Source organism: Saccoglossus kowalevskii, chromosome 20 (genome assembly GCF_978046115.1).
Source record: "Saccoglossus kowalevskii chromosome 20, keSacKowa6.1, whole genome shotgun sequence".
NCBI lineage: Eukaryota > Metazoa > Hemichordata > Enteropneusta > Harrimaniidae > Saccoglossus > Saccoglossus kowalevskii.
Window position 1 is genome coordinate 14,408,394 of NC_140660.1, and position 23,573 is coordinate 14,431,966.

General features: G+C 36.9%; 2 protein-coding genes across 3 annotated transcripts; both read right to left on the reverse strand.

The window, feature by feature from the left end:
* Positions 1 to 8,686: 8,686 nt before the first annotated feature.
* On the reverse strand, positions 8,687 to 21,225 carry LOC102809625 (kielin/chordin-like protein). Of its 2 annotated transcripts, none has more exons than XM_085494275.1 (9): positions 21,122 to 21,225; positions 16,825 to 16,909; positions 14,808 to 14,829; positions 14,509 to 14,646; positions 13,513 to 13,639; positions 12,239 to 12,315; positions 10,572 to 10,819; positions 9,371 to 9,657; positions 8,687 to 8,880 (listed from the first exon to the last, which is right to left on the reverse strand). In XM_085494275.1, exons 2-9 carry the CDS (start codon positions 16,900 to 16,902, stop codon positions 8,871 to 8,873), a joined length of 987 nt encoding a protein of 328 aa, XP_085350401.1. In that variant the 5' UTR covers positions 16,903 to 16,909; positions 21,122 to 21,225; the 3' UTR covers positions 8,687 to 8,870. The 2 variants fall into 2 exon arrangements, with proteins under 2 accessions (XP_085350401.1, XP_077870598.2); XM_078014472.2 differs by having other exon boundaries at positions 10,572 to 10,831.
* On the reverse strand, positions 18,787 to 20,790 carry LOC102800946 (uncharacterized). Its single transcript, XM_006824542.3, has 3 exons — positions 20,707 to 20,790; positions 19,237 to 19,842; positions 18,787 to 18,919 (listed from the first exon to the last, which is right to left on the reverse strand). The coding sequence occupies exons 2-3, from the start codon at positions 19,836 to 19,838 to the stop codon at positions 18,787 to 18,789; spliced, it is 735 nt and encodes a 244-aa protein (XP_006824605.3). The 5' UTR covers positions 19,839 to 19,842; positions 20,707 to 20,790.
* Positions 21,226 to 23,573: the final 2,348 nt, after the last annotated feature.

Below are 23,573 nucleotides of genomic sequence, written 5' to 3' on the forward strand. Positions count from 1 at the left end.
TTCCTTGTTTAAAAAAAAATGGTATCAACTTCCGGGTCAGAGGGATCAACTCCATAGCCCGGTCAGGAAGTGAAAGCAAGTTAATCCAAGCATGGACGTGCTCGAGATGATCCAAGGAAGCTTTCATCACTACGGTGTAAAGGCTTCCTAGCAACCACAGGGGAACCTTAGCAATGGGATTAGGCGGCTCTAAAGCTGATTTTTCATTTGGTGATAGAGGGCCTCCTGTGAATGAATAAATCAAGAAAACAGTTGAGTCAAAATCAAACATAGGTACCAGAACACCGTTTCTTCCCATAATTCCATGCACACTCGCAGGGTTTGAGGTAATATGATTGGGTTGAAGAAACCACAGAAAGCCTTTCCATTGTACACCCAACCACTTACCCTGGTACCAGAACACCGTTTCTTCCCATGATGCCATGCACACTTACAGGGTTTGAGGTAATATGACAAAAACATAGAAAAAAAGGATGCTGACACAGACGGAGTTGGAGAAACCACAGAAAATCTTTCCATTGTACACCCAACCACTTACCCTGGTACCTGAACACCTTTTCTTTCCATGATTCCATGCACACTTCTACTAGCAGGGTTTGAGGTAATATGACAAAAACATAGAATAAAGGATGCTAACACAGAATGAGTTAGAGAAACCACAGAAAGCATTTCCATTGTACACCCAACCACTTACCCTGGTACCTAAACACCGTTCCTTCCCATAATTCCATGCACACTTGCAGGGTTTGAGGTAATATGATTGGGTTGAAGAAACCACAGAAAGCCTTTCCATTGTACACCCAACCACTTACCCTGGTACCTAAACACCGTTCCTTCCCATGATTCCATGCACACTTGCAGGGTTTGAGGTAATGCGACAAAAACATAGAAAAAAAGGATGCTAACACAGACGGAGTTGGAGAAACCACAGAGATTCTTTCCATTGTACACCCAACCACTTACCCTAACTTAAACCTTAACCCCCCTAATAGGTGATTTTCCGTACAATTGCGAGATCTCGCGAGATGCATGAAAAAATCGAACGATTTGATTTTGAACTAGAATTTCTTTATTTCGTAGCTTACATTGACCGGCCGATCTTCGACAGAGGAATATTGCTTCCGAATACCCTTACTTAATCGAAATTGCCTATCATCAAATGTGGACAGCACATTATTAAGCATGGAAATGTTCCCGAAATACTTTCGCGTTTTTCGAATCCCACGCGATGTTTGACGCGACTACGACGCTATGACCTTTGTTTGTCCTGTTTTTACGTTCGATTTCACGCATAACGCGTGATTCTCGCAGTGAACGGAAAATGGTCTATTCATGAGATCCTCCGTGGATAAATTAAGTTTCTTCAAGAGGAGCATGCACAATTATATGGTGGGGAAGGAGGGGTTAGAGTGTGTGTGTGTGTGTGGGGGGGGGGGGGTTAAGTGAAAGTCTTTCCACTGGGGTGATAATTACAGGGGTCTCTTCTTTATAATTGATTTGTCACAGAAATGACAACAAAATGAAGAGGAAATGATGACAACTTGTAGAAGTGATAAAAAGACTATGAATTCAACAAAACAACAGGAACTCAACTTTGAAGTAATCCTGTGTAAGCATGTGTCAGATGGCCATAGCGTGTCATTGTTTACAATCACACGTCTACCCTTGAGCCTTTGCGTTTTTAGCGTGTGTTGTTATCGTCGCTTGGGACTCGATTCCCGCGCGTGCTCAGGTGACGACCACCCCGCTTTAAACAAAACAGGAAAAAGGTAATAGCTCGTAGCGACGTCAACATATTTCATCTTTGGTTTCTATACAGTGAAAGTCTCAAAGCTGGAGCTTAGCTTACAAGTATTTATAAAGAGGAATAGCCAATCATCAGCTTTTATTCAAATTCAAATATTCAATAGTGATTGGCTAGACATTGTTTACGTCCATAATGCGCGCCATGCCTTCAAACAAGAGGTTTCTATTTGCCGTTAGTTGGTTAGCAATGTTGCTCCCAGACAAGCGTCCAGTACTTTGACTGTGGCGCCGACGACGGAGGTTGTATCGGGTTGTGTACGAACACGATGAACTAGTGCGTCGATAACGTACGTGTAATTGTACGCCAACCAGATAGTCACAGCGGGCTCTGCAATATTAACTATATTCGTTATTCCTTATATACCAGGGGCGCGTTCAGTAAACGAAAGCGTTTGCGAACGTTTTGAACGGTGGTGCTTTGTAGTTAACGGACAGTACGTCTCACCGAAAACGTTCGCGAAAATGGCCGTTCCGTTGGTGAGACAAGCAATTGCTCTTTTAATTGACGATTTTTTGGAAGATGGTGTGAATGCCGATGCGGCAAACTTTGCGGCAAAGTCAAGCTTAACTTTTTCAAAGGCTGCAATTTCAGTTGCGTTGACATCGACACAGAAAAAGGTCCCGGTGAACATAAACAACTACGTGGAAACTGTGGTTCCCCGGTATACGAATAATGATTTTAAATCACATTTTCGTATACATCGATCTACCTTTGAGGTAAGACCATAACAAATGAGTATATAGTAAAGTGAATGATTTTTTCTTTTAAAATATAAATGATTCTTTTAGCAACCTTGTATTAATATTAGTATTATGAGAGATTGCGAATAATTTATAAGATTAGTATCATATTTATGTTATTTCGGCATTATATCTTCACAGTTTGTAATAGAGTAACAACTTTTTGTTTATTAGTGAAACATTACTAAATTGTTCCTTATCCATGCTATGTGGTTTGATAACTAACTATAAAAACAAAAACAAAATATTTGTTCGACACTTGTGGCGTTCATTCTGCGTGGTAAGTGTTGATTTCCATCACCTTGTATATAATTTGTGTATTCTAAATTACTACATGCAGATATAAATCTTGTTTCAAAACTTTATTTGAATAAATATTCATTACAATCGTATTATTTACCAAAAGGAAATGCAATAAAATTAATTGGCAACTTTTTATTTTATATATAGGAGTTGTGCATATTACTAGCATCATCTATACCGGAGCGATCTCTCAGTATTGAGAAGAAAATGTTATCAACTCTTTGGGTTCTTGGAAATCAAGAAAGTTATAGAGGTGTAGCCGATAGATTCGGAATCGGCAAAAGTTCTTTACATTATGTAGTAATGACCGTTTGTCAAGCCCTTGTTACAAAGCAAAGTGATTATATTTGTGAAGGTTATCGTCAGAAGACAGGATTTCCAGGCGTAATTGGTGCTGTTGATGAAACCCACATATACATACCTGGCCCATCACACCACAGAAATTCATACATAAATCGTAAGGGGTTCCCCAGTATCCAACTACAGGCCGTATGCGACAGCAATCTGAGATTCACGGATGTTTACACTGGGTGGCCAGGCTCAGTTCATGATGCCAGAGTTTTTAAGAATAGTCCAGTGCGCAACATGCTGCATAACGAACTACCACCTAACTTACATCTACTTGGTAATTCTGCGTATGCATTATCAACGTATGTTCTAACGCCATATAGAGATAACGGGCATTTAAATGCAGTAGAAAAACAGTTTAATAAATGCCATTCGTCCACACGTGTTGACATCGAAAGGGCGTTCGGGCTATTAAAGTGTAAATTTCGACGTTTAAAATACCTCGATATGTATTTGCTGACAGAAATTCCCACTGTCATTGTAGCTGCATGTGTATTGCATAACATTAGATTAATTTATGAAGATATTGATGAGGATTTAGATGGACTTGTATATGATAATAATGATGGCGACAATAACGATTACTACTTGGAAAATAACAATCAGGAAGCAGCAAGGGCAAAGCGACAGGAAATTGCGAATTTGTTGTTATAGGAAATTGTAAATCGCAGTGGAGGGGCTTAATTATAACGTTATAAAGAAATAGAATTGAATCAAATAATTCGAATAATAATTATATTAGAGAATGTGATTCAATTAAATCGACTGGGTATAATTATAAAATTTTTACAATTATACGTATATGCAACAAACATATATGCAACGTCATTTTGACGTCCAGAATTGCTTCATCATTAGATGGTGCGATTTTATGAATGGTGTATAGAACTGTTGCAGGTCGCCATTGGGGTGAAACTAGGATGAACAAGGTCCAAGTACAAAAACGCAACAAAGGTGAATGACAACGGTCGACTTTTGAATCCATGAGAGCAAAACACCTGCGAGATGTATAGTCTATTTATTAAAGAAAAAAATACTTCCCAATGTTTTGTTAACACTTGTGTTATTCTCCATAGAAAACTGTACGCCATAATGTAATACATGTATCTTATTTTTGTACTTAATGGAGTACTTACTCCGAGATGTAATCTAAAACATGTTAAATAATGTTTGTTTTTCGTATTTTTTCTTGATATGATTTGTTTGAAAGATAATGTAGTTGTTTAGATAAAATACCGAACGTTCTCACTGCGCATGTGCAGGTAGAACGTGACGACATGTTCAAATATGATATCAAAAAGTAATTGTATTTTTATTTGATGTTAAATCGAACAATAATGATTTTGTTAAGAAGGAATAAAGACATAATAATTAAAGCAAATTTGTTTTTTAGAAGTCTCTGAGGTCAGAATAATTTTGAGTTTGCCCAGTTAGAGCGTATTTGTTCGCTGGTTTCCCTGGTTTCCGGCGTTCTGTTTAGCTATCGAATGTTTACACCAGAGCACGTACGTTTCTAAGGTTACATTGAAACCTGATGCTTGTCTATTTTCAAACAAAAACAAGTCTACGTCACAGTAATACCACCAGTTTGTTGTAGGATTTCATAAATTGCTAGAAAAATGTAATATGTTCATAATATATAATAGTATAATTAATAAATATGCAGGTGATCACATTAACCAACAATGATAGCTGGCAAATCCCGCGTTATTAGGTAAATAATAAAAAACCCAAATCTGCGCATGCGTGATTTATCATTATGGGTAAAATTTGTTGGAAAGCCAAGCGGTCCTTCTTCAATTTCGTACGGGGAAGTCTAGCATGTCATCGAAGAAAGTGCAGTGGAAATGAATGAGAGAGCTTATTCCTGCATTAGCGTGGGTACACCAAATGCGACTATACAATTGCACACATTTCTAGACGAATGTTGAAATAGCTCACACCCGTCTATGTAACCAATAAACAATTCCAACATAAAATATATTTTGAGACAGATGTAATGTTTACTATTTCAACGAGTGAGCATAGAATAATGGAATCTTCTAACTTATCATTATATGTGCACTGCCTTGTTGCATGGTACTGTAAACCCAATGTATATTTTATCAGTTTATTAAACTCGACATACTCCATTTTATCATATTTGTGAACATGGTGTAAGTAAATCAATTAGATTGACAAAATTGTTCTTAAATTATACAATGCAGATAGAATAGTTGCATGCAGTGGCCAATGCTACGGTGTCATTGGTAGGTTTATTTCAATATTGAATGGTACTGAGCAATATAGTTTATCTGATTGATGTTCATTTTGTCAAACATTTCAACGCAAGCACTCAAATCTTGGGACCCAAGTCATCCACTGGTCGCCTATCAACTAGTCATCAAATGCTAGCATTCATTCACTAGTTCCCTAGGCATGTCTTCGAATGATAAGCTAATTTAAATGTTTTGGTCTAAACGAACACTTAGCGAAAGCTAACTGAAGACTAAGGAAGTTGGCTCAATATTAGTTTTCTTTAAAAAAAATAACTTTCAGTCACCGAGGCTGTAGTCTGTTAGCTGTCAAATACTGTCTTTTAGAGCTTTTTGATAACTAAATGATATATATCCATTTTGGTAACAAGTTCACAGTGTCAGCTCCGGACCTTTTAATTTATTCATAGATACATTAGTCAGTTTCTCCATACATGTCGTTAGAGCTTTAGGAAACAGCACCCCTTCTTGCGATACACCGTTCCCCAGCTTGTTGTAACCGTTTTTGAGTCCAAGCCGCCACGAATTTGTCAATCTTGTAAATTGGCAAGTCCCTTATGTTGGTCTGCACACCTAAGTCACCTCTGATTCATTTAATGAAGAGGTCAACGAACTATTATTTTTCACTCACAGTAAAGTATGGTTGGTATTAATCTGACTTCAGCTCCAGCACCAATATGACCACATATACCTAACTTATATACACAAGAAATGAACAATACCTCCCATCGATCCCCTATTTTTGAACTTAATCTACATAACTTTTTTTTCGATCATAATTCATGCTGTCAATGTTTTATTCCTATCCTCGGGGGTGGACATCCGGGCATTTTCACCGCCTGGCAACCCGCGGCGGTGAAAACAAAGGCCCAAAACTCGCAAAAAAAACGGTACTTTGGGATGATTGTTGAGACTCCTCTGAACAGTGTAACAAGATTAGCCCTACGTGTGTAACATAGAGTATATAAATTTGGTTGTTTGGGATTACTTCAACGTTGAGTTTGTGTTGTTTTCTCGAATTTTCACCGGCTCGACCAGCGTTCCACAGCAGCGCGCACAGAGCCCATAGAAATGCATGTACAGTGGTGCGCGTCGTAGCAACGTGGAACGTCTTGTGACGTAGCTCCGCCCCGAGGATACTATTGGTTGAATTAATTAACACTCTGAACAACTTGGATTTCTGGTTAGCTTGATTTAGAATACTTTCATTATTTGCATCTCAAAGGTCAAAGGTGAACACTTGTACATTCTGAACCAGCCTTGTACGAAATCACTGAGAGATAGAGGCGCATACCATTGTCATGAATTTGTTTTTGCGTATCTGTTAACCGACTTAATTAGTTGATTATTAGCGAATTGCTGTGTTATGTCTGTCATCGTTTAGGCCTATTTGAAGTTTTGGACGGAACTTGGCTCAGTGATTTGGAACTAATTACCAGATATCCGTCGCTATTCTGACTATCGATTTTGACAGTTTATATCCATAGTTATTAATGTAGTGAACGATTAATCAAAAGATATGACGTATTTAGTACTTAGTGTGATTGGCTTTATGATTGAAGGTTACGCCCTAGAGTCGTTTTACTGCTTTGTAATTGGTTAGAGTTTTGAAAATGAATAAAGAGAGTTTGAGTCGGTCTTGGGGAGCACAGCACGATAGACGCAGTCGAGAGTCCAGTCCATGGGCGAGCCTTGAGGCAGTCCAGTCCAGGGGCGAGCCTTGAGGAAGTCCAGTCTTGGGCGAGTCTTGGTTCAGCCTTGAGAGAGTCTTGGGAATTTTTTCCCCAGGGCGCTGTGTCTTATAGAGTGCTCGATTGACCGACTAAGACGAGAGTTGAAACGTATTTCGTTGTGTGCGTCTTATTTGACTGTAAAGTATAAGTGACTTCCCCGATCCCGTACCTCAAGGGGACGAGATAGAGAGACGAGACGAGTTTTCCCCCTGACAAGTGTGGAGAACCCGAGAGTAGAAGAATTTTACCCCTGATACCATAGCGACATTCACTGGTGACCCCCCTGGATGGTCCACATCTGCTCGAGACTTGTCATGATCAGGTTCATTCATATGTTAGGGAATTAGTAAATGGAGCAACTGGCTGGTATAATGGTCGACTATAGTAGTTGGTTAAGTCAACGAGGCGCCGATAAATATGAGAGTTATGTCCCGACATCGGGGCAATTAATCAGACATTATGGCGTGTTGATTACTTTAAGTTATATGTGTGGAGGCCACGCCTCGAGCTCTTAAACTCATCTGTAATTGGTTAACAGTTGGAAAAGTGAATAAAGCTGATCTCAGTTAGTTGTGGCAAGCTCACCACGAGGCACACAGTCTTGATGCGGCCGAGAGGGAGTTACAACACAGCTGAGACCGAATGTGACACAATTCGAACTTGGTAACCCTGATGTGAAGGTTTAATAACATTCGAATTAATCGTTCACACAAGTACACACATGTTTTCCTATTCACCTTTTTTCGACGGCCGTGTTGCTAATGAAGATGATCTTGATTATAACATTGGCGTTCAGCCATAGTGTCTACATAATATATTGTAACCGACATCAGTTCAGTTGTTGAGATATAGAACAATGAATACGTTGGTAAGTCAAACGATTATGTTATTCTGGAAAAAAAATTCTGAGGTTCTTTTTTACCAGAGGGTACAACAGAAGAGATGATTTCACCATCATACCCTTTTAACACCTTTACACCAATATCCCATTCCTACCTATACATTTTCCTAGATTGGTCGTATTGTTAAAGAGACATTGTCTTTTCTTTGGCATTAAACCAACAGTTTGGCAAAGACCAACTTGGCTTTACGTCGTTGGCAGCTTTTGGTGCCAAGGTGGCATAGATTTTCCTTACAAAATGTAACCTTTTAATTATATCCATATTTCGGGGCCAATTGGGCACACGCATATATTGGCATTTTTATGACTGTCACAATAGTGAATGCAATGGTAATTGATAACGGTGTATTAAAAAGATGGATATTATATCTTTAGAGACATATGTAGAAATCAATTAGCTGTCTAACCTTTTCACCATCGGCACTTTCCTTCAGAAGATTGGGGCGAAAATATCAAATTTTGTCTGTTGGTTCAAAATCAGGGTTCATTTTCACAAATATTGAAGAATATAAGAAAAAAGTGCAGAGAAATTGGGCGAAAATTAATCTTGTAATAAACTTGTCAAATGCATACGATATATCACACACAACACAGATGTATTCATATTTGCACCATTTATTGTCAACTTGATTATTGTCTTACAATATTTGGACACTAATTCCTCACTTCGGCAAGCTGCATAAAACCCAGGAACAAAAAACAACAACACAATATAGAACTTACAAACATGAAAAGCGACAGTGACAGGATATGTTGTATATTCGTTGACATGTAGGTATGTTGTTAGTTACATCTGAAACAAAAACAATATTTGAATGACTGTCATAATTATGTTAATTAAGATGATATTTGTTTACATCTTGCCAGGATTTGAAATGCTTCTTGTGCATGTGTACCACATTTTAGGTAAATGGTAGCTGAAACTCCGATAAACTAACATTGAGATATGTCAGGCACTCTGAAAAATAAGTATGTAAATAATCCTCCCATCGTCATGGAAACCATGTTTTGTTGCTTTAACCTTTTGACCACAAATTTTTCCCCCGCTTAAATTTGGGTAAATTTGTTCAAATTTTCACCGAATTCCTAATTTTTGACCAAATAGACAAATTTTGACGTTGTCTCCAGTTTTTAACAATAAACAAATGAATTTTCGCAACATTCAAAACACATGTGGAAAAGGGCAGACTATTTTGTGGATGATGCAAACTGTGTAAATATTAAATTATTTGCAACTGTGCATATGTAAAATAAATTCGCGAATGATAATTCATTAGACTTACTTTTTCGACTCAACTTTCCAGCTTTCTCCAAACTCGGCAGCGTCATGTACCACCCTGCCATCGGGTTTTAGGAAGTCGTTAAGAGTGTCACCATCTGCATCACCCAGTAGACCGCAAAGACGACCACGGTAGTCAGATCCAGTGATAGATACACCTAGGGTATGCTTATGCAGTGACCAGTGCAGGGTAAAAGTCGTATCCTTGGAGGTAAAAGTCAGTGTAGCTGTGGTATCATCTTTCTGAATGTGTATTGATCTTGCTTTAGTTACAGGTCCGTCACTTCCTTCCTGTAATATAAATGCATTTTATTAGTAACAGTAACTTTTTCTGAAAAAAATCCATCCAATCGAAATTACTAAATTGAGTATATTATGTATTATATTATAAATGCAGACTAATTGGTTATTAGCAATCTTCCAATGACACTGGGAATGCCTGGAATGTGAACAGCGATACCCAAACGAGTCCTCTTATAACAAGTTGGGCAGCTTCCTGATCATTGTCATCATTCTGATTGATATCAATTTCCTTTTTTGGTTTATAGGAACGGTGTATAACGCTTAATAACTCTATTACCCTATTACCTTATAACATAAGAATAAAGAAAATCCGATTCTCCCCTAAAGAATAATATAACTATATATATATTTAAGTCAATATAATAAATTACTACTCTATATATTTATAAACTTTCATAAAATTACTTTTCTATTATTCTGTAATGTAATGTCCCAAGCGACGATAACAACACACGCTAAAAACGCAAAGGTTCCTTGCCATCTGAAGCATGGGCAGGTGACGACTCCCCGCTTTAGTCCAGTCATTGATATTAATGCTGTGTTTGAAACTTGTAAAATCAAGTTTACATTATAAAATAAGAAAATTTGTATAAATTCAATATAATTTGTGTGAAATATTTTTGCTGACAATTGTCGACTACTAGCTTGAAATACTGAGTTTGACAATTTTTAGTCCAGACTTTCTCTGTTCAACCCCTTACTTCCATGGACAATTAACCTTCGTTTTCTTCGTACACTTGTTGACATAACACCAAATCACTATTATCTTATCCAGTTATTGCCACCTTTAACTAAATACTGTCTAATTCAATTGGAATAATCAGTTTGATAGTGTAATTATTTAAATTATGACAATTAACGGAATGAAAAAAATATTTATTGGAGTGTTTAAAATAACTTACCTCAATGTCTAATCCATTAATGACAACAAATTCACCCCCAACTGTGGCATTAAACGAAACAGTTCGCGTTCTAAGGTGTTCAACAGTACTGTCTTCTCTTGGCTGAAACTCAGTAGTTACTTCAAAGGCAGAACTTGAGGAACAGTCCTTAAACAGAGTATACCAGCATGTACCTTGGAAACTGTATGGACGCCCATCGAATGTTCTCATATGTGGATCACCTGATACACCTGGTTCTGGTTCTGGTTCTGGATCTGGTTCTGGTCCGAATAAAACAGATAGGAGTCACGTTAGATCGTATATATTACACATATCATCTCTAGGAAGGTTAACTATTCAGAATAATTTAGGGAAGACTGGTTCTTTTAGCGTAACAATGTGCAACGGACTAAAATTCACGGTTAAATCAGAAAACAGGAACAGGTACCAACACAAGGGCCAAAAGCTGGAAGTATGATGAGGTTTGCACGTGCTGAATGCTTGTGATCTGAGCGAGAAACGTCAGGCCTAGACGTCGAGTTGTTAGACCTCTCGTGCCTTTAACACGCGCCAGAGAGCTACTTGTTTACCCATTGGACACGTCGCCATTGGTCTTAGATAGACCTGAATGAAGTTTACTCTGCAAGGTCGTATCCTTAGACCTATAGATTTTCTGGGAACACCTTCAGTGCAACCTTTAGTAGTGACACTGTTGTACTACGTGGTGGCCTTACGTACCACCACATTACTTCCCTCCTTGGCATTGATGGTGACTTAACTCGCCTTGCGTAAAACATTATAGCAGCTATCGTAGTATCATAAGACAATGATCGTACACGTGCAGTTGTCGCAGACGTTTTGTGACAGAATGTATTGACCTTCTTATTCAATTCAAAAAAGTGAAACGTCGGGCTGTTAAAGGTTATCGTCGGCCAATAAAATGTACTTTGGGATAGTTGATGAAACTCTCCTGAACAATGTAACAAGATTACCCTTATATGTGTAACATATATAAATTCGGTTGCTCAGGTTTACTTCAAAGTTGAGTTTGTGTCGTTTCCACGACTATAGCAGTTTTCACCGGCTCTTCGGCCGGCGTTTCACAGCAGCTCGCGCAGAGCCCCAAAAAATACTTGGTACAGTGGTGCGCGTCTTAGCGACTTAGAACGCTCTGTCACTTTGCTTCGCCCCGAGGATTGCTGTAATCCTCGGGCGGAGCTACGTCACAAGACGTTCCACGTTTCTAAGACGCGCACCACGGTACCACGTATTTCTATGGGCCCTGCGCGCGCTGCTGTGGAACGTTGGTCGAGCCGGAGAAAATTCGAGAAAACAACACAAACTCAACTTTGAAGCAATCCTGAACAACCAAATTTATATATATGTGACACACGCAATGCTAATCTTGTTACATTGTTCAGGGGACTCTCAACAACCATCCCAAAGTACCGTTTTCTTCGCGTTTTTGGCCTTTGTTGTCACCGCGATGGTTGCCAGGCGGTGAAAATGGCCGGATGTCCGCCTCCCCCGAAGATAACTTTTTTTCACGTGAACGTTCTGCGTACACTGTGGGGCGATTATGCTTGTTCATGAAATATTGCTCTGATTTGCTAGGATTGGACCGTATATAAACAAACTTCAACATGTAAGGTATGCATATGTAATGATTGATGGAACATTATACTTACCAGGCACGCCTTCACAGAGGGCGCCATCAAGTTTTTGGCCACAATTCCCATTCATCCACCCATAGTTTAGTGCTTTGCTGTAAATTAAAATAGAATAGTTCTAATAACTTTTGTCAGTTGCATTGTGATTTGATTGGATAGAACAGCCGTACTCGGACATCTGGGGTTGAAGCAGCTATTAGTTCTTCTTCCTTATTCAATAAGTTGTTGGCTGTCGGTTATTCGCTAAAACAAGTATGCCATGTGACCGACACTGATGAAGCATATTTCAGTAGAAGTGTTTGACGAAATTGGAGAGGTGTGTATTACACCCCTCGCAATATTCAATAGACCATTTTCCGTACACTGCGAGAATCACGCGTTATGCGTGAAATCGAACGTAAAAACAGGACAAACAAAGGTCATAGCGTCGTAGTCGCGTCAAACATCGCGTGGGATTCGACAAACGCGAAAGTATTTCGGGAGACATTTCCATGCTTAATAATGTGCTGTCCACATTTGATGATAGGCAATTTCGATTAAGTAAGGGTATTCGGAAGCAATATTCCTCTGTCGAAGATCGGCCGGTCGATGTGAGCTACGAAATAAAGAAATTCGAGTTCAAAATCAAATCGTTCGATTTTTGCGGCAGACGTTCGACGCGCGTCTTTCATGCATCTCGCGAGATCTCGCAATTGTACGGAAAATCACCTATTAGACCTCTGCTTTGCTGCACGCGGATTAATTTATAATTTGTTTTTCGGGTAACCCATTTACTTATTTGTATTTGTTACAAATAATTTAATAGGATTTCGACGAACACGCCAAGACCACACTCTCAGTGGATCTGATGCAAAGAACAGTTTAACAAATATATATTTGAATAGTAAACAATATATATATATATATATATAAATATATATTTGAATAGTAAACAATATATATATATATATATATATATATATATATATATATATATATATATATATATATATATATATATATATATATATATATATATATACCATGCTCTCCCGGGGACCTTGTTGTTGTACATCCAAATTATGGGCGGTCGTCGTGTTACGCATGCGCGAAATATGGGTCTCTTATGAACAAAGATGGCGACGGTGACTGTTGCGCAAACTAATGACTTGGCTCTTCGACCGGCATTCCACAGCAGCTCGCGCAGAGCCCATAGAAATACATGGTGCAGTGGTGCACGTCTTAGCAAAATAGAAGGTTCTGTGACGTTGCACCGCGCCGGGGATTTTATGAAGATATTTTTATTTACTTACGACATCATTGCACAATCTTGTATATCCGGGAACGAGCCCATGTACTCCCAATTATCATAAGTAATTCCTCCACCAGTGACATACTCAAATACGCCCTCAACGTTTAAATCAGTTACTCCAATGAACACTGTTGACGTCCAATGAAATAATCACACAAACAAAAATCACCAAATATCAATAGCAAGTATAACAATATTAGAAATAAATTATCCTAGATTTTCAATTGCCTGAATACGTCGTTCTGATTGACCGAGCGAGTGTTATTTTTTTTATTATGCAAGCTACGTTTTTTGTGTGTTTATAATAATACGGAGTCGGTACAAGTCTTACCATCAACCAAAATCGGAAAAAAATTGTGATAAGGAGCCTGTATTTGTTGAGAATAAATTGTAAGAACTAAATTTAGAATTATACTCTCATATGCGTTTATATGGATCCTTGCTACATCTGGTGTACGCGACTGACTGTGTGCATTGCAACACTATGATAAAGACTTTTCGACACTGTGGAATTCTTTCGTTTTTTGGGAGAAAACACCCTGAAAAAAACAAACTGATTTTGACAAGATAATTGAGAAATTTATATTAAGAATAATTCATAGCGAAATTTATTCCCTACCCACCCATAAATAATATCCATAATTACCGATTACACAAGAATATTACAGAAAAAACTATTTATATAAATATTTTTCCCTTTTATTTGTCTTGAATTGTGACTGAAAGAAACTGAATGAAACTACAAACTATGTAGTGTGTTTCAACAACTCATTTATGAACAATAAATATGATTTTACTTGGTGTAGATACTGTTTTTTTTTTTACATAAAAACGAAAGGTGTTCACAATGTCCAAAACGGAATGTCTTTATCGTAGTGTTATTTGTACGAGGATCACATATTATGAATGATTAGAATTGGAATACTCGTCAGTAAATAAATATGTCTCTGTGATTGAATATTTGTGTTGTAATGTGAATATATTTCTTCAACCGTACGATCTCCTTCGAATCCAAGTGCTGCCGCCGCAGCCTGCTCTGCAGGTGTCCGGATCTCTGCAAGCTTCCCGCCCGCAAATATACATGCTCTTTGTGCGTCGTAGAAATCGAATTGACCAGACTTAACAACATACGGAGCTATAAATAAATAAAAAAAACACGTGATCGTGGTCATAATATTATCCTACGTCACAGTGTTATTCAGTGTGTGAAGTGTTATTAAACATGTTGAGAATCATTGCGAGAACGAGTAACCAACTCGCAAACCAACTAACCAAACAAAAATAACAACTACTTACCTCCTCGCTTTTCAATCGATCTCTATGAATATAAAAAAACATAACATATATTAATAATAAGTCTATATTTTTTTAGACTTTTCATACAAGAATAGAAACAAAACAAATTTATTTTAAAAACCCTTCAACCAGTGTTGTGAAAAATGAGAAGTGTTATTGTTTTAAAGAATCGAGCATATGCAGTAAATCTCTTCATGTCCACATACTCAGTAATTCATAAATCGGGTAGTATAACAACATGATAGTTGCAATGTCTGAGGTTTGGCTTTTGTATATAGAAGTAATCACTATGAGACTGTTTATTAATTGTCATTTCGACTAATCTTTCAGACGCCGGCAGTGCAGTCAAATTGTTCTCATAATGTGTTTGTAATTTCACTGAATTCAATCATAATGTTGGGCCAAACAGACAAAATATAGCATTTGATAACAGTAAAACGAAATTTTCTGTGGAAAAGAGCAATCAGTAATTATGTGGATGGTGTCTTGAGATGCCCCCGACGCCCAGAGAGTTAAGAACTTTGCTTATTTAAACATTAATATACACAAAGTCAATATCGTTAATGTATGTCACCCATGTACTTGACTTCCTGCATATTTGATATTTTTAATGTAATGAATTTAATCTCAATTCTAGTAGTCAAAGAAGCAACATCTTGTCGCTGCTTGTTTTTTTTATATATAACAACCATACACGTACATTAGCGTCTTGTCTTTTGCTTACAATAATACTGTAGAATACTTTATTTTCACTTGGAATTTATTTTCGCTATTTTCGCTGAAGGGATGATTCCGTGAAAATAAAATCCAGCGAATATACTTTTTTCCCTACATTTCACATTAAACTCATCAAAAATCAGTGAAAATATATTCCATACAAAACGCCAAAAAGCCTTTTCAGCAAAAATTAATTCCAGCAAAAATAAAGTATTCCACAATAATAACGGCACTCGCATTAGACAATTAGTATATTTAGCGGTCGATAATAACCGAGCGTAGAATGGCCATTTTTCCACAGAAGTCTTGTACCCGCTACTAAATACACCGTTTATAACATAACATAACACGATGTGAAATATTAAAAAAATATATTTATATTGTTCAGCATAATTCTTTTTAATTCTCACAACGTTTTTCCCTGATAATACTAAATCAAAGTAAGCAAAGAAGACATGAAGTACAACTAAGGAATACTGTTAGTATTTATTATATTAGAACACATCTTCATTAGACATATTGAATGCCAAATCATTGACATTCGTCCATATTTGACCATATTCTTGTCTTTGTCCTTTATTTTTACAGTGAGCACATGTGCTTCTAGTACAGCAAATCATTAGGGTGGTAGCTATGGTTTAACAATTATAAATATTCATTAAAATAATTACCATATAAAATGACTTAATATTTTGGCCATATACTGCATATTATCCCAGAATATCTTTCTCCGCCTCATTAAAAAAATACGCAATACTCCAATTCGAAATACCTACGATTTATAATAATTTTTTTTGTAAACTGTTTTCCCGACACATGGTCTGGAGTTATCCCCAAAGTTGAGTGAGCCGGTTTCGGTGTATAAACGCAGGTTTACTATAATGCCAGAAAGAGGACCTTGCTCGATCCAACCGCATGTGTATAGACTTTGTGTATGGTAATTCAAAAAAAGAACATTCTGGCTTATGTGACTGTCACAGATTACCATATGTATATTACCAATTAAAGCGGGAGGGTCGTCACGTGCGCATGCGCGGGAAGTGAGTCCCAAACGACGATAACACACGCTGAAACGCAAAGGCTCATGGGTAGACGCTTGTTTGTAAACGATGACACGCTATGGCCAACTGACGCATGCGCAGGTGTCGACTCCCCCGCTTAAATAATACCACTGTGCTGTTAACTGGCGATTTTCAATATGCATTTCTAAATTAAACCGAGGACTGCATCGACGAAAGTTGTCAAGTCTCGCGAGAATCAGGAACGAAATGAACAGAAGAAATACTAATCTATAACTTACATTGTCTGCAGAATGCGACGGCGCGGCATGGTTCACAAAGATGCACGTGGCGCAGTAGAAGAGGATATATTTCCACATTCTTGAGCTAGAGAATAAATAATTATGAGGTTATTTACGAGGATACTGCAAAGTAAGCACGAAGACAGTCCAGCGGAGTATCGACCGACGCGCAGTGTAACCTTATTATACATTGTATACATCATGGGTATGCGGGAATGAAAAACGTTTAGAGCAGATTTGCAAACTACTTTGTATAATACTTTACAATAATCAAACGATATCCAAATTGATAGTCGCCAAAGGGAATTCACAAGCCTAAGAACACACACACAAAAAAGTACAGCGCACAACACATAGTCAAATCAGTGAGAAAACTATATGAACCTAATGATCAATACCAACTGATGTAATGTAACATTGCATCGATTTGAGCAGCAACATCCCGGTGTTACAAGCTATTCAACAAAATTAAACTGTAATTTTTGGTAAGGTTATCGTGCGACCCGATAAGAAAAACGGAATTTCAGGGACACAGGGAGATAGTTTCATAATTCCAGGAACTAGTAGTGCATAGAAAGGGAATTAAATCACATGTACCGCGTGCCACAAAAATCAGTTTTTCAAAATAACAATTATGTACAAAAATACCGCTTTACTGTTCACAAAATTGCTTCAGCTTGAGATATGGCAGTAGTGTCACCGAACAACCGAAAGAACTTAGGCTGGTTACATTCCTATTATCTGGCGGGTACTATGGCCCTCTCTATACTAGTCTGGACACCCTGCCTTGAGCGACAGTGATTTTGATTGGTTGATAAAAATATCACACTGCTAATTGAATATGCTAATGTAACTAGTAACCGTGGGAGAATGTTGATCTTTACTGGACTCACCACATCCGACAATGTACAACACACACTTACATACGGCAAGGTTCATGCCTGGCGCGGCCACATGTGTGCAGTTAGTCCGGCAAACCATTGAACATAAAACACTAATAAACAGACTAAATACGGCTTCCATTACATTGCTTGCAGTGCACAAGTGTACTTATTGAAAATACAAAAAAACAGATGGAAAAAAAAATAAAACTTGAATTAGCATGCAAAATCTTCAAAAAATTTACAAAACAGACTACTGCACCGTAGCACCAGTCCTGTGACCCCCCCATTCCATACCCGTCTGTTTGCCATCCCCGAATAGTTAACCGCTATAGTGCGAAACACGGTTAACAATATTTCTCCGCACACGGTGTATCAATTGGCAGTTGCCACCGAGACGATTTATAGTGACGTTTGAATAAATTTACATAGTTAATAACGAAATCAAAGCAACAACAAACAAACTACGCTGAAATAGAAAGTGAATATATACTGTGGTTGCCGGAAACCACTCACCGCGACTGATGAAAGTGCTAATACATGAAAAACTACCAAGTACTCCAAGCCTATTATTAAAGATTAAAATATTTACAATGTTGATTATAACTTTCAATTAGAACGGAATGTTATCTGGAGCTAGTTATCTGAGGAATGCCGTTTAAATATGATTTTGATACACCAAAAGGCATAAACTACAGAAATGAAATCAGATTAATAGAATAATATTCAAGCTCTTGGATATCAACGAACTACGTAATTATTTGCCCATGCTAACCGTGTTATTCGCTTCGATAAAAACGAAACTAAACAAAAAACATTTGGTATGAGTTGGTTTTCGACGAATCACAAACGTGTTTTTCCGGGGAACAAGCAAAATATTGTAATCACTGTAGTAATAAGCCCCTTTCCAATTCCATCCTCCATTGTATTTCCCATGATGCTTAGAGAGAGGTCACGGGGTCACGGGGTATAAACATTGAGTACAGGAAGCAGCACTGATACAAGTACTATACACAACAAGCTCTATTTTTTCCAGAAACCAACCATTTAAGGTGAGTTTTCTCAATATTTTTCACTGTGATTAACTTAAACCTTTGACAGCCACTTTCCATGTACAAGGCAATGAGGTCTTTGATTTCACAACTATCCCATACTTCCAGCAAAAATCAAGTTTAAGCAGAACTGCTGCAACATGATTACAGGTTCGGCCAAGTCTGTAAAATAAAGTACATTAAAAAAGAAGACTTGCATAATTATTTTCATTCAGTTTATCAGAACTAACAATTTAGCAAAATTTAATAATTAATAGTGACCACTCAAATTGCTTTTTGCTTAGTTTTAGAATTTCCTCAGTTGTGACAGGTGTAAATTAGAGGTAAATTCATTATAATAAAGAATGCCCCCACCTGTATCATATTTCAAGTATTGATTATTGAGATCCAAATTTGTACAAATGTCAGTCACCGTCTTTACCAGCCTTAACAGTCAAAATATTACTTTAAATCTAAATTAAAAAAAAAAGTATGCTCACCCAGCTACACATGTGCAATAGGAACTCTTAATTTCTCCACTCTCTTTATTTATTGCAACCCACACATTGTGAGGTTCATGACTGATCCTTTGGGATGGCGTACACTTTGTTTTCAAGAAACAGTAGGGACTATTAGCAGATATTGGGTGATAAAATATCTCAAAGAGAAATTGAGATGAAAAGTAGCTGAATGCTTTCCCCTCTTTGTAATCCTTTAACAGTCTCTTTGACAGGTTGGCACTTTCTATGTCTGTTTCATGGCGCTGTAGATACAACTGAACATCAGTTATCATAGTTGGAGGCCACTTTGAAATGGAAGTGTTCTCATCCTCCCAACAAGACTTGAGATCAATAAAAGGATCTGGAAGTCTCTCTCCATCCACCATCAGTGTTGCTGCATATTGTTGTTCTCTGTCTGCTGACTTCTCTGCAGCTGTTGCAACTAATGATAATTTCATCAGGGATGCAGCATATGCCAAGGCAACGAGCTCATCCTTCCGTCCTGAAACAGGAAGACCCCTTTTTCGTAGGAATTCTCTGAGCTGTGGCACACCATATCTTTGAAAGTTGTCATATAATTCATGGGTATCTGGATTATCCATTGACCTGAAATATGGCATTTCAAAACATTTCAGCAATTACTGTACTGATACACAAATCTGTCCAACACCGGTTTGGCATTAAATTGGCTAAATTAGCAAAACAAGTAAGTTGGAATGAGTAACAAAATTACTGGATACAACAGTGATTCCCATTTTTTTTTATAATAAAACAAATTACCACACAGCATCAGCATATATCCATAGTACGGTCCTATACACTCATTAAAGTAGATATAGGCTGAGAGGACACGATTTAACTAAACAACAAATTTAAAAATGTTAAATGTTGGTTACAGCCGAGTCAACAGTTTAAATTATTATGAAAGAAACTGTTAAATGGCTCTTTGTTAACCATGGAACTGTTAAAAAGCTAACACTAGGATCACTTCCTGTACTGTTGTACACTGGAAAAAATCAGATGAACAGAAAAAATCAACACCCAGTAAAGCGTGCTTTGCTGTTAAAAGTTAACTTATTTAAAAATTTTCACAAAGCCTTTTTTATACATTCAATGAACATCCTCTGTGCTGAAATGTCAAGGTATCCAACAAGTAATTGAAATTTATTAACACTTACACATTCCCTGGTGGGATTGGCAATGTTTAAGAATAAATAATAGGAAAAATAGGAAATGCACATAAAAAATTAGACAAGGCTAAGCTAGCACATTACATAAAAAAAAATGTTAAGACTAAATTATTCAACTATAAAAAATGGACAATAATGCAAAGCTTTATATGACTACAAATATTATGAACAAACTGAGTCATTTAATGAAATAAAGATTTCCTTTGCAATTAAAACACACTATAAACTAATCTGTCAAAGGTTTAAGTTAATCACAGTGAAAAATATTGAGAAAACTCACCTTAAATGGTTGGTTTCTGGAAAAAATAGAGCTTGTTGTGTATAGTACTTGTATCAGTGCTGCTTCCTGTACTCAATGTTTATACCCCGTGACCTCTCTCTAAGCATCATGGGAAATACAATGGAGGATGGAATTGGAAAGGGGCTTATTACTGTACGTCTGTGGATGGAATTCTGTACCATGACGGAAATTGGTTATTAGCACGTGTATCTCTTCGTCATTATGCTTTGTATTTGTAGAAATACCGAACGTGTAAACATTGTTAGAGACACACGAATGGCGGATCAAAAAGGAACTTTGAATTAAAATTTCCCCATAGTGAAACTCAATTTCTAACGCTCCACATTTTTTTTTATTAATATTATTTTTTTTACCCGTTGAGTCTGAGGTATGTGAAAACAAAATTTACAGTTACCTGATTGTACGGAATCCTGGCAATTATTCGTTGTGGGGCTTGATGACGTCGACAGATACAAACGATGTGGCGATGTGTAACAACACACAAGCAATATATTAAGCATCCAACAAAACTAATGACGCATGCGCAGTTTTTTACATAGCGACCAATGGCGTAAGATACAAATGTGCTTCTCATTTGCATAATAATAATTTGTTCCACCGCACTGTCCGAACTAAGCTTGATATGCAAATATGAACTTGTGACGTATTGCATATTATAATTATCTATGAGCCCGAACTCACGATTTCGTCTTATATATTTGTGAAAATATGAACGAGATAGGGGTGATAATTAAAATAATATCGTTAGGGGTTATAAATATGCGGTAATTACGTTTATATTGTCTTACAAAATAAATTAATAACACTCACATGACACACATATTTTTTGCCTTTGTTTCATGCACATCAGTTCTGAATATATTCATTGTCGCCATAGAAACAATACACGACTGCAATACACGTTTTTATTTTGGCATGTTAATTGGGTTTCACCTAAATTTAAACATTCCAAATTAATTCCAAAAATGCCATGGTGCTGTTTTTAATTTTACAGACGGCAATTCCAAATTTAAGATTCGCTTTTGGTCTGCTATTTTAAATTCACAACGTGATTCACATTATTTTATAATAATCAAAGAAAATAAATGTGATTGTAAATAGTCCACAATCTGATTTATTGAAGGACACTTCTACCACAAGTTCGGTTTCAATCGGATTTTGTTAAGACTTCAACAATTGTCTAAAATTAGAGAATCAATATTCCATATAGTTTACCTCAGCGTACTGTATATATGTACCAAGTTTCATTTAAATGGGATGATTATTCATATTAATCAAATCAGGTGATTAGTATGCATAACTAATACGGTTTGCGGATTGTCATTTCACTGATACTTGAGATATATGTATTGAACAGTCATACATGGATAGATACACACAGACTGGGTAGCCAGGCCCGTGGTTTGGGGGGGGGGGGTCGGGGGTTCAGTCGAACTCCCTAAATTTTGGAAGTGAATAGATTTATGATCCCACATTGAAATCTCCTATTCAAATATGGTTTCGGCATTGTCTGGTTTGAAAAAAACAAGTTGGAGATACTGAACATTTCTTAGAGATATTTACTCAAAGAATAAAAAAAATGTTACCAGGAATGGCATACCTCAATTTCACAATCATCCAGGCTGTGTACTTTCAGAAAAATCAAAGTAGTATTATAACCTGGGAGATTTATTGGCAAGCAATTATAGACTAAAATATATACTGACGAGTTTTCGCTGTTTTGGCCATAAACATAATGTTGAATTAGACAGATACACAAAAATACAGTAAGATAAATAAATTTTTAGTTTTTGCAGTGATACGTTTGAATTTAGCATGGTAGTAAATGAAATTCACTTTGTTTTTATATGTCTATTGTCATTTATCCATAGAGTGATCTGTAGTCAATATCTTTTAAAAGTTTTCAAGCGACGAGATGAAAATGAATCCAGCTTAACTTAGTACCACATGTTTACATAAATGTTTTATAATTTTTAAAACTTGCTATGCACTTTTCTACTCATTACATTTTGTATGATGAACTGAGGCCCTGTACAGAAATAAAATTACACAATACAAAATTGACTAATACTAAAATGAATAATTGTAGACAGATTTTGACAAGAAATCGTGTCACTTTTATGTGCGCTAACATTTGCGAAGAGCGAAAAAACTCGTGAGTAGCATTCTACCTTAAAATACCTAGACAATAATGCTAAAATACTTGGCTTTTTTTGTGTACAACATTTTGCCGTAGTGAATCTAGGGTGTGGGTGTGTTTGTCCGTGGGTAGGGAATGGCTCAGAACCCATTCTCTAAAATGGTAAAATAGTTCAAAGATTTTATGTGAAATAACTTACCAATGTAAACAAAGTAAACCGATTGAATTTAAAACCGAGAATATAAAAATGTCTGTAACATAGCTCAAAGTCACTTTTTTATTTTTATAAAATTCACATGTTTCATATTAAATATAGTATTGTTGTTTTCGAACCCCCTATTCAAAAGTGCTGGCTACGGGCCTGGTAGCTACAGACTGAGACTCAAAATAAGCGGTGACACAAAATGTGAAAGCAAGCAGAGAGCATGTGCGTGGCATATCTGTTCTTTGATGTAAATCTACTCATCACGAAGACTAGTCGATAACTCAAATTATCAATGCCTCTACTGAAATATGTATTATTCGATGGTAATACTGGAGGAATTAAACAACAAAAACCAAACCTGTGCATCAGGTTATGCATTGTTATATCAGATCAGATATTCCACCAATAATAATCTGTAAAACACGACTGCATATTGCATGCTGGTAATGCAGAAATATGAACTGTCGATAGTCCACATTGATGCGTTTGTAAAATGTTAAA

Excerpts from the sequence above, each read along its gene's own strand:
- LOC102809625 (XM_078014472.2), bottom strand. The coding sequence starts at position 16,902 with ATGTGGAAATATATCCTCTTCTACTGCGCCACGTGCATCTTTGTGAAC. Across the intron at positions 14,830-16,824 it reads CGTCGCATTCTGCAGACAAT|AGATCGATTGAAAAGCGAGG; the intron begins GTAAGTTATAGA and ends TTATATTCATAG. Across the intron at positions 10,832-12,238 it reads CCTCTGTGAAGGCGTGCCTG|AACCAGATCCAGAACCAGAA; the intron begins GTAAGTATAATG and ends TATTCGGACCAG.
- LOC102800946 (XM_006824542.3), bottom strand. The coding sequence starts at position 19,838 with ATGGATAATCCAGATACCCATGAATTATATGACAACTTTCAAAGATAT. Across the intron at positions 18,920-19,236 it reads TATTGCACATGTGTAGCTGG|ACTTGGCCGAACCTGTAATC; the intron begins GTGAGCATACTT and ends TTTATTTTACAG.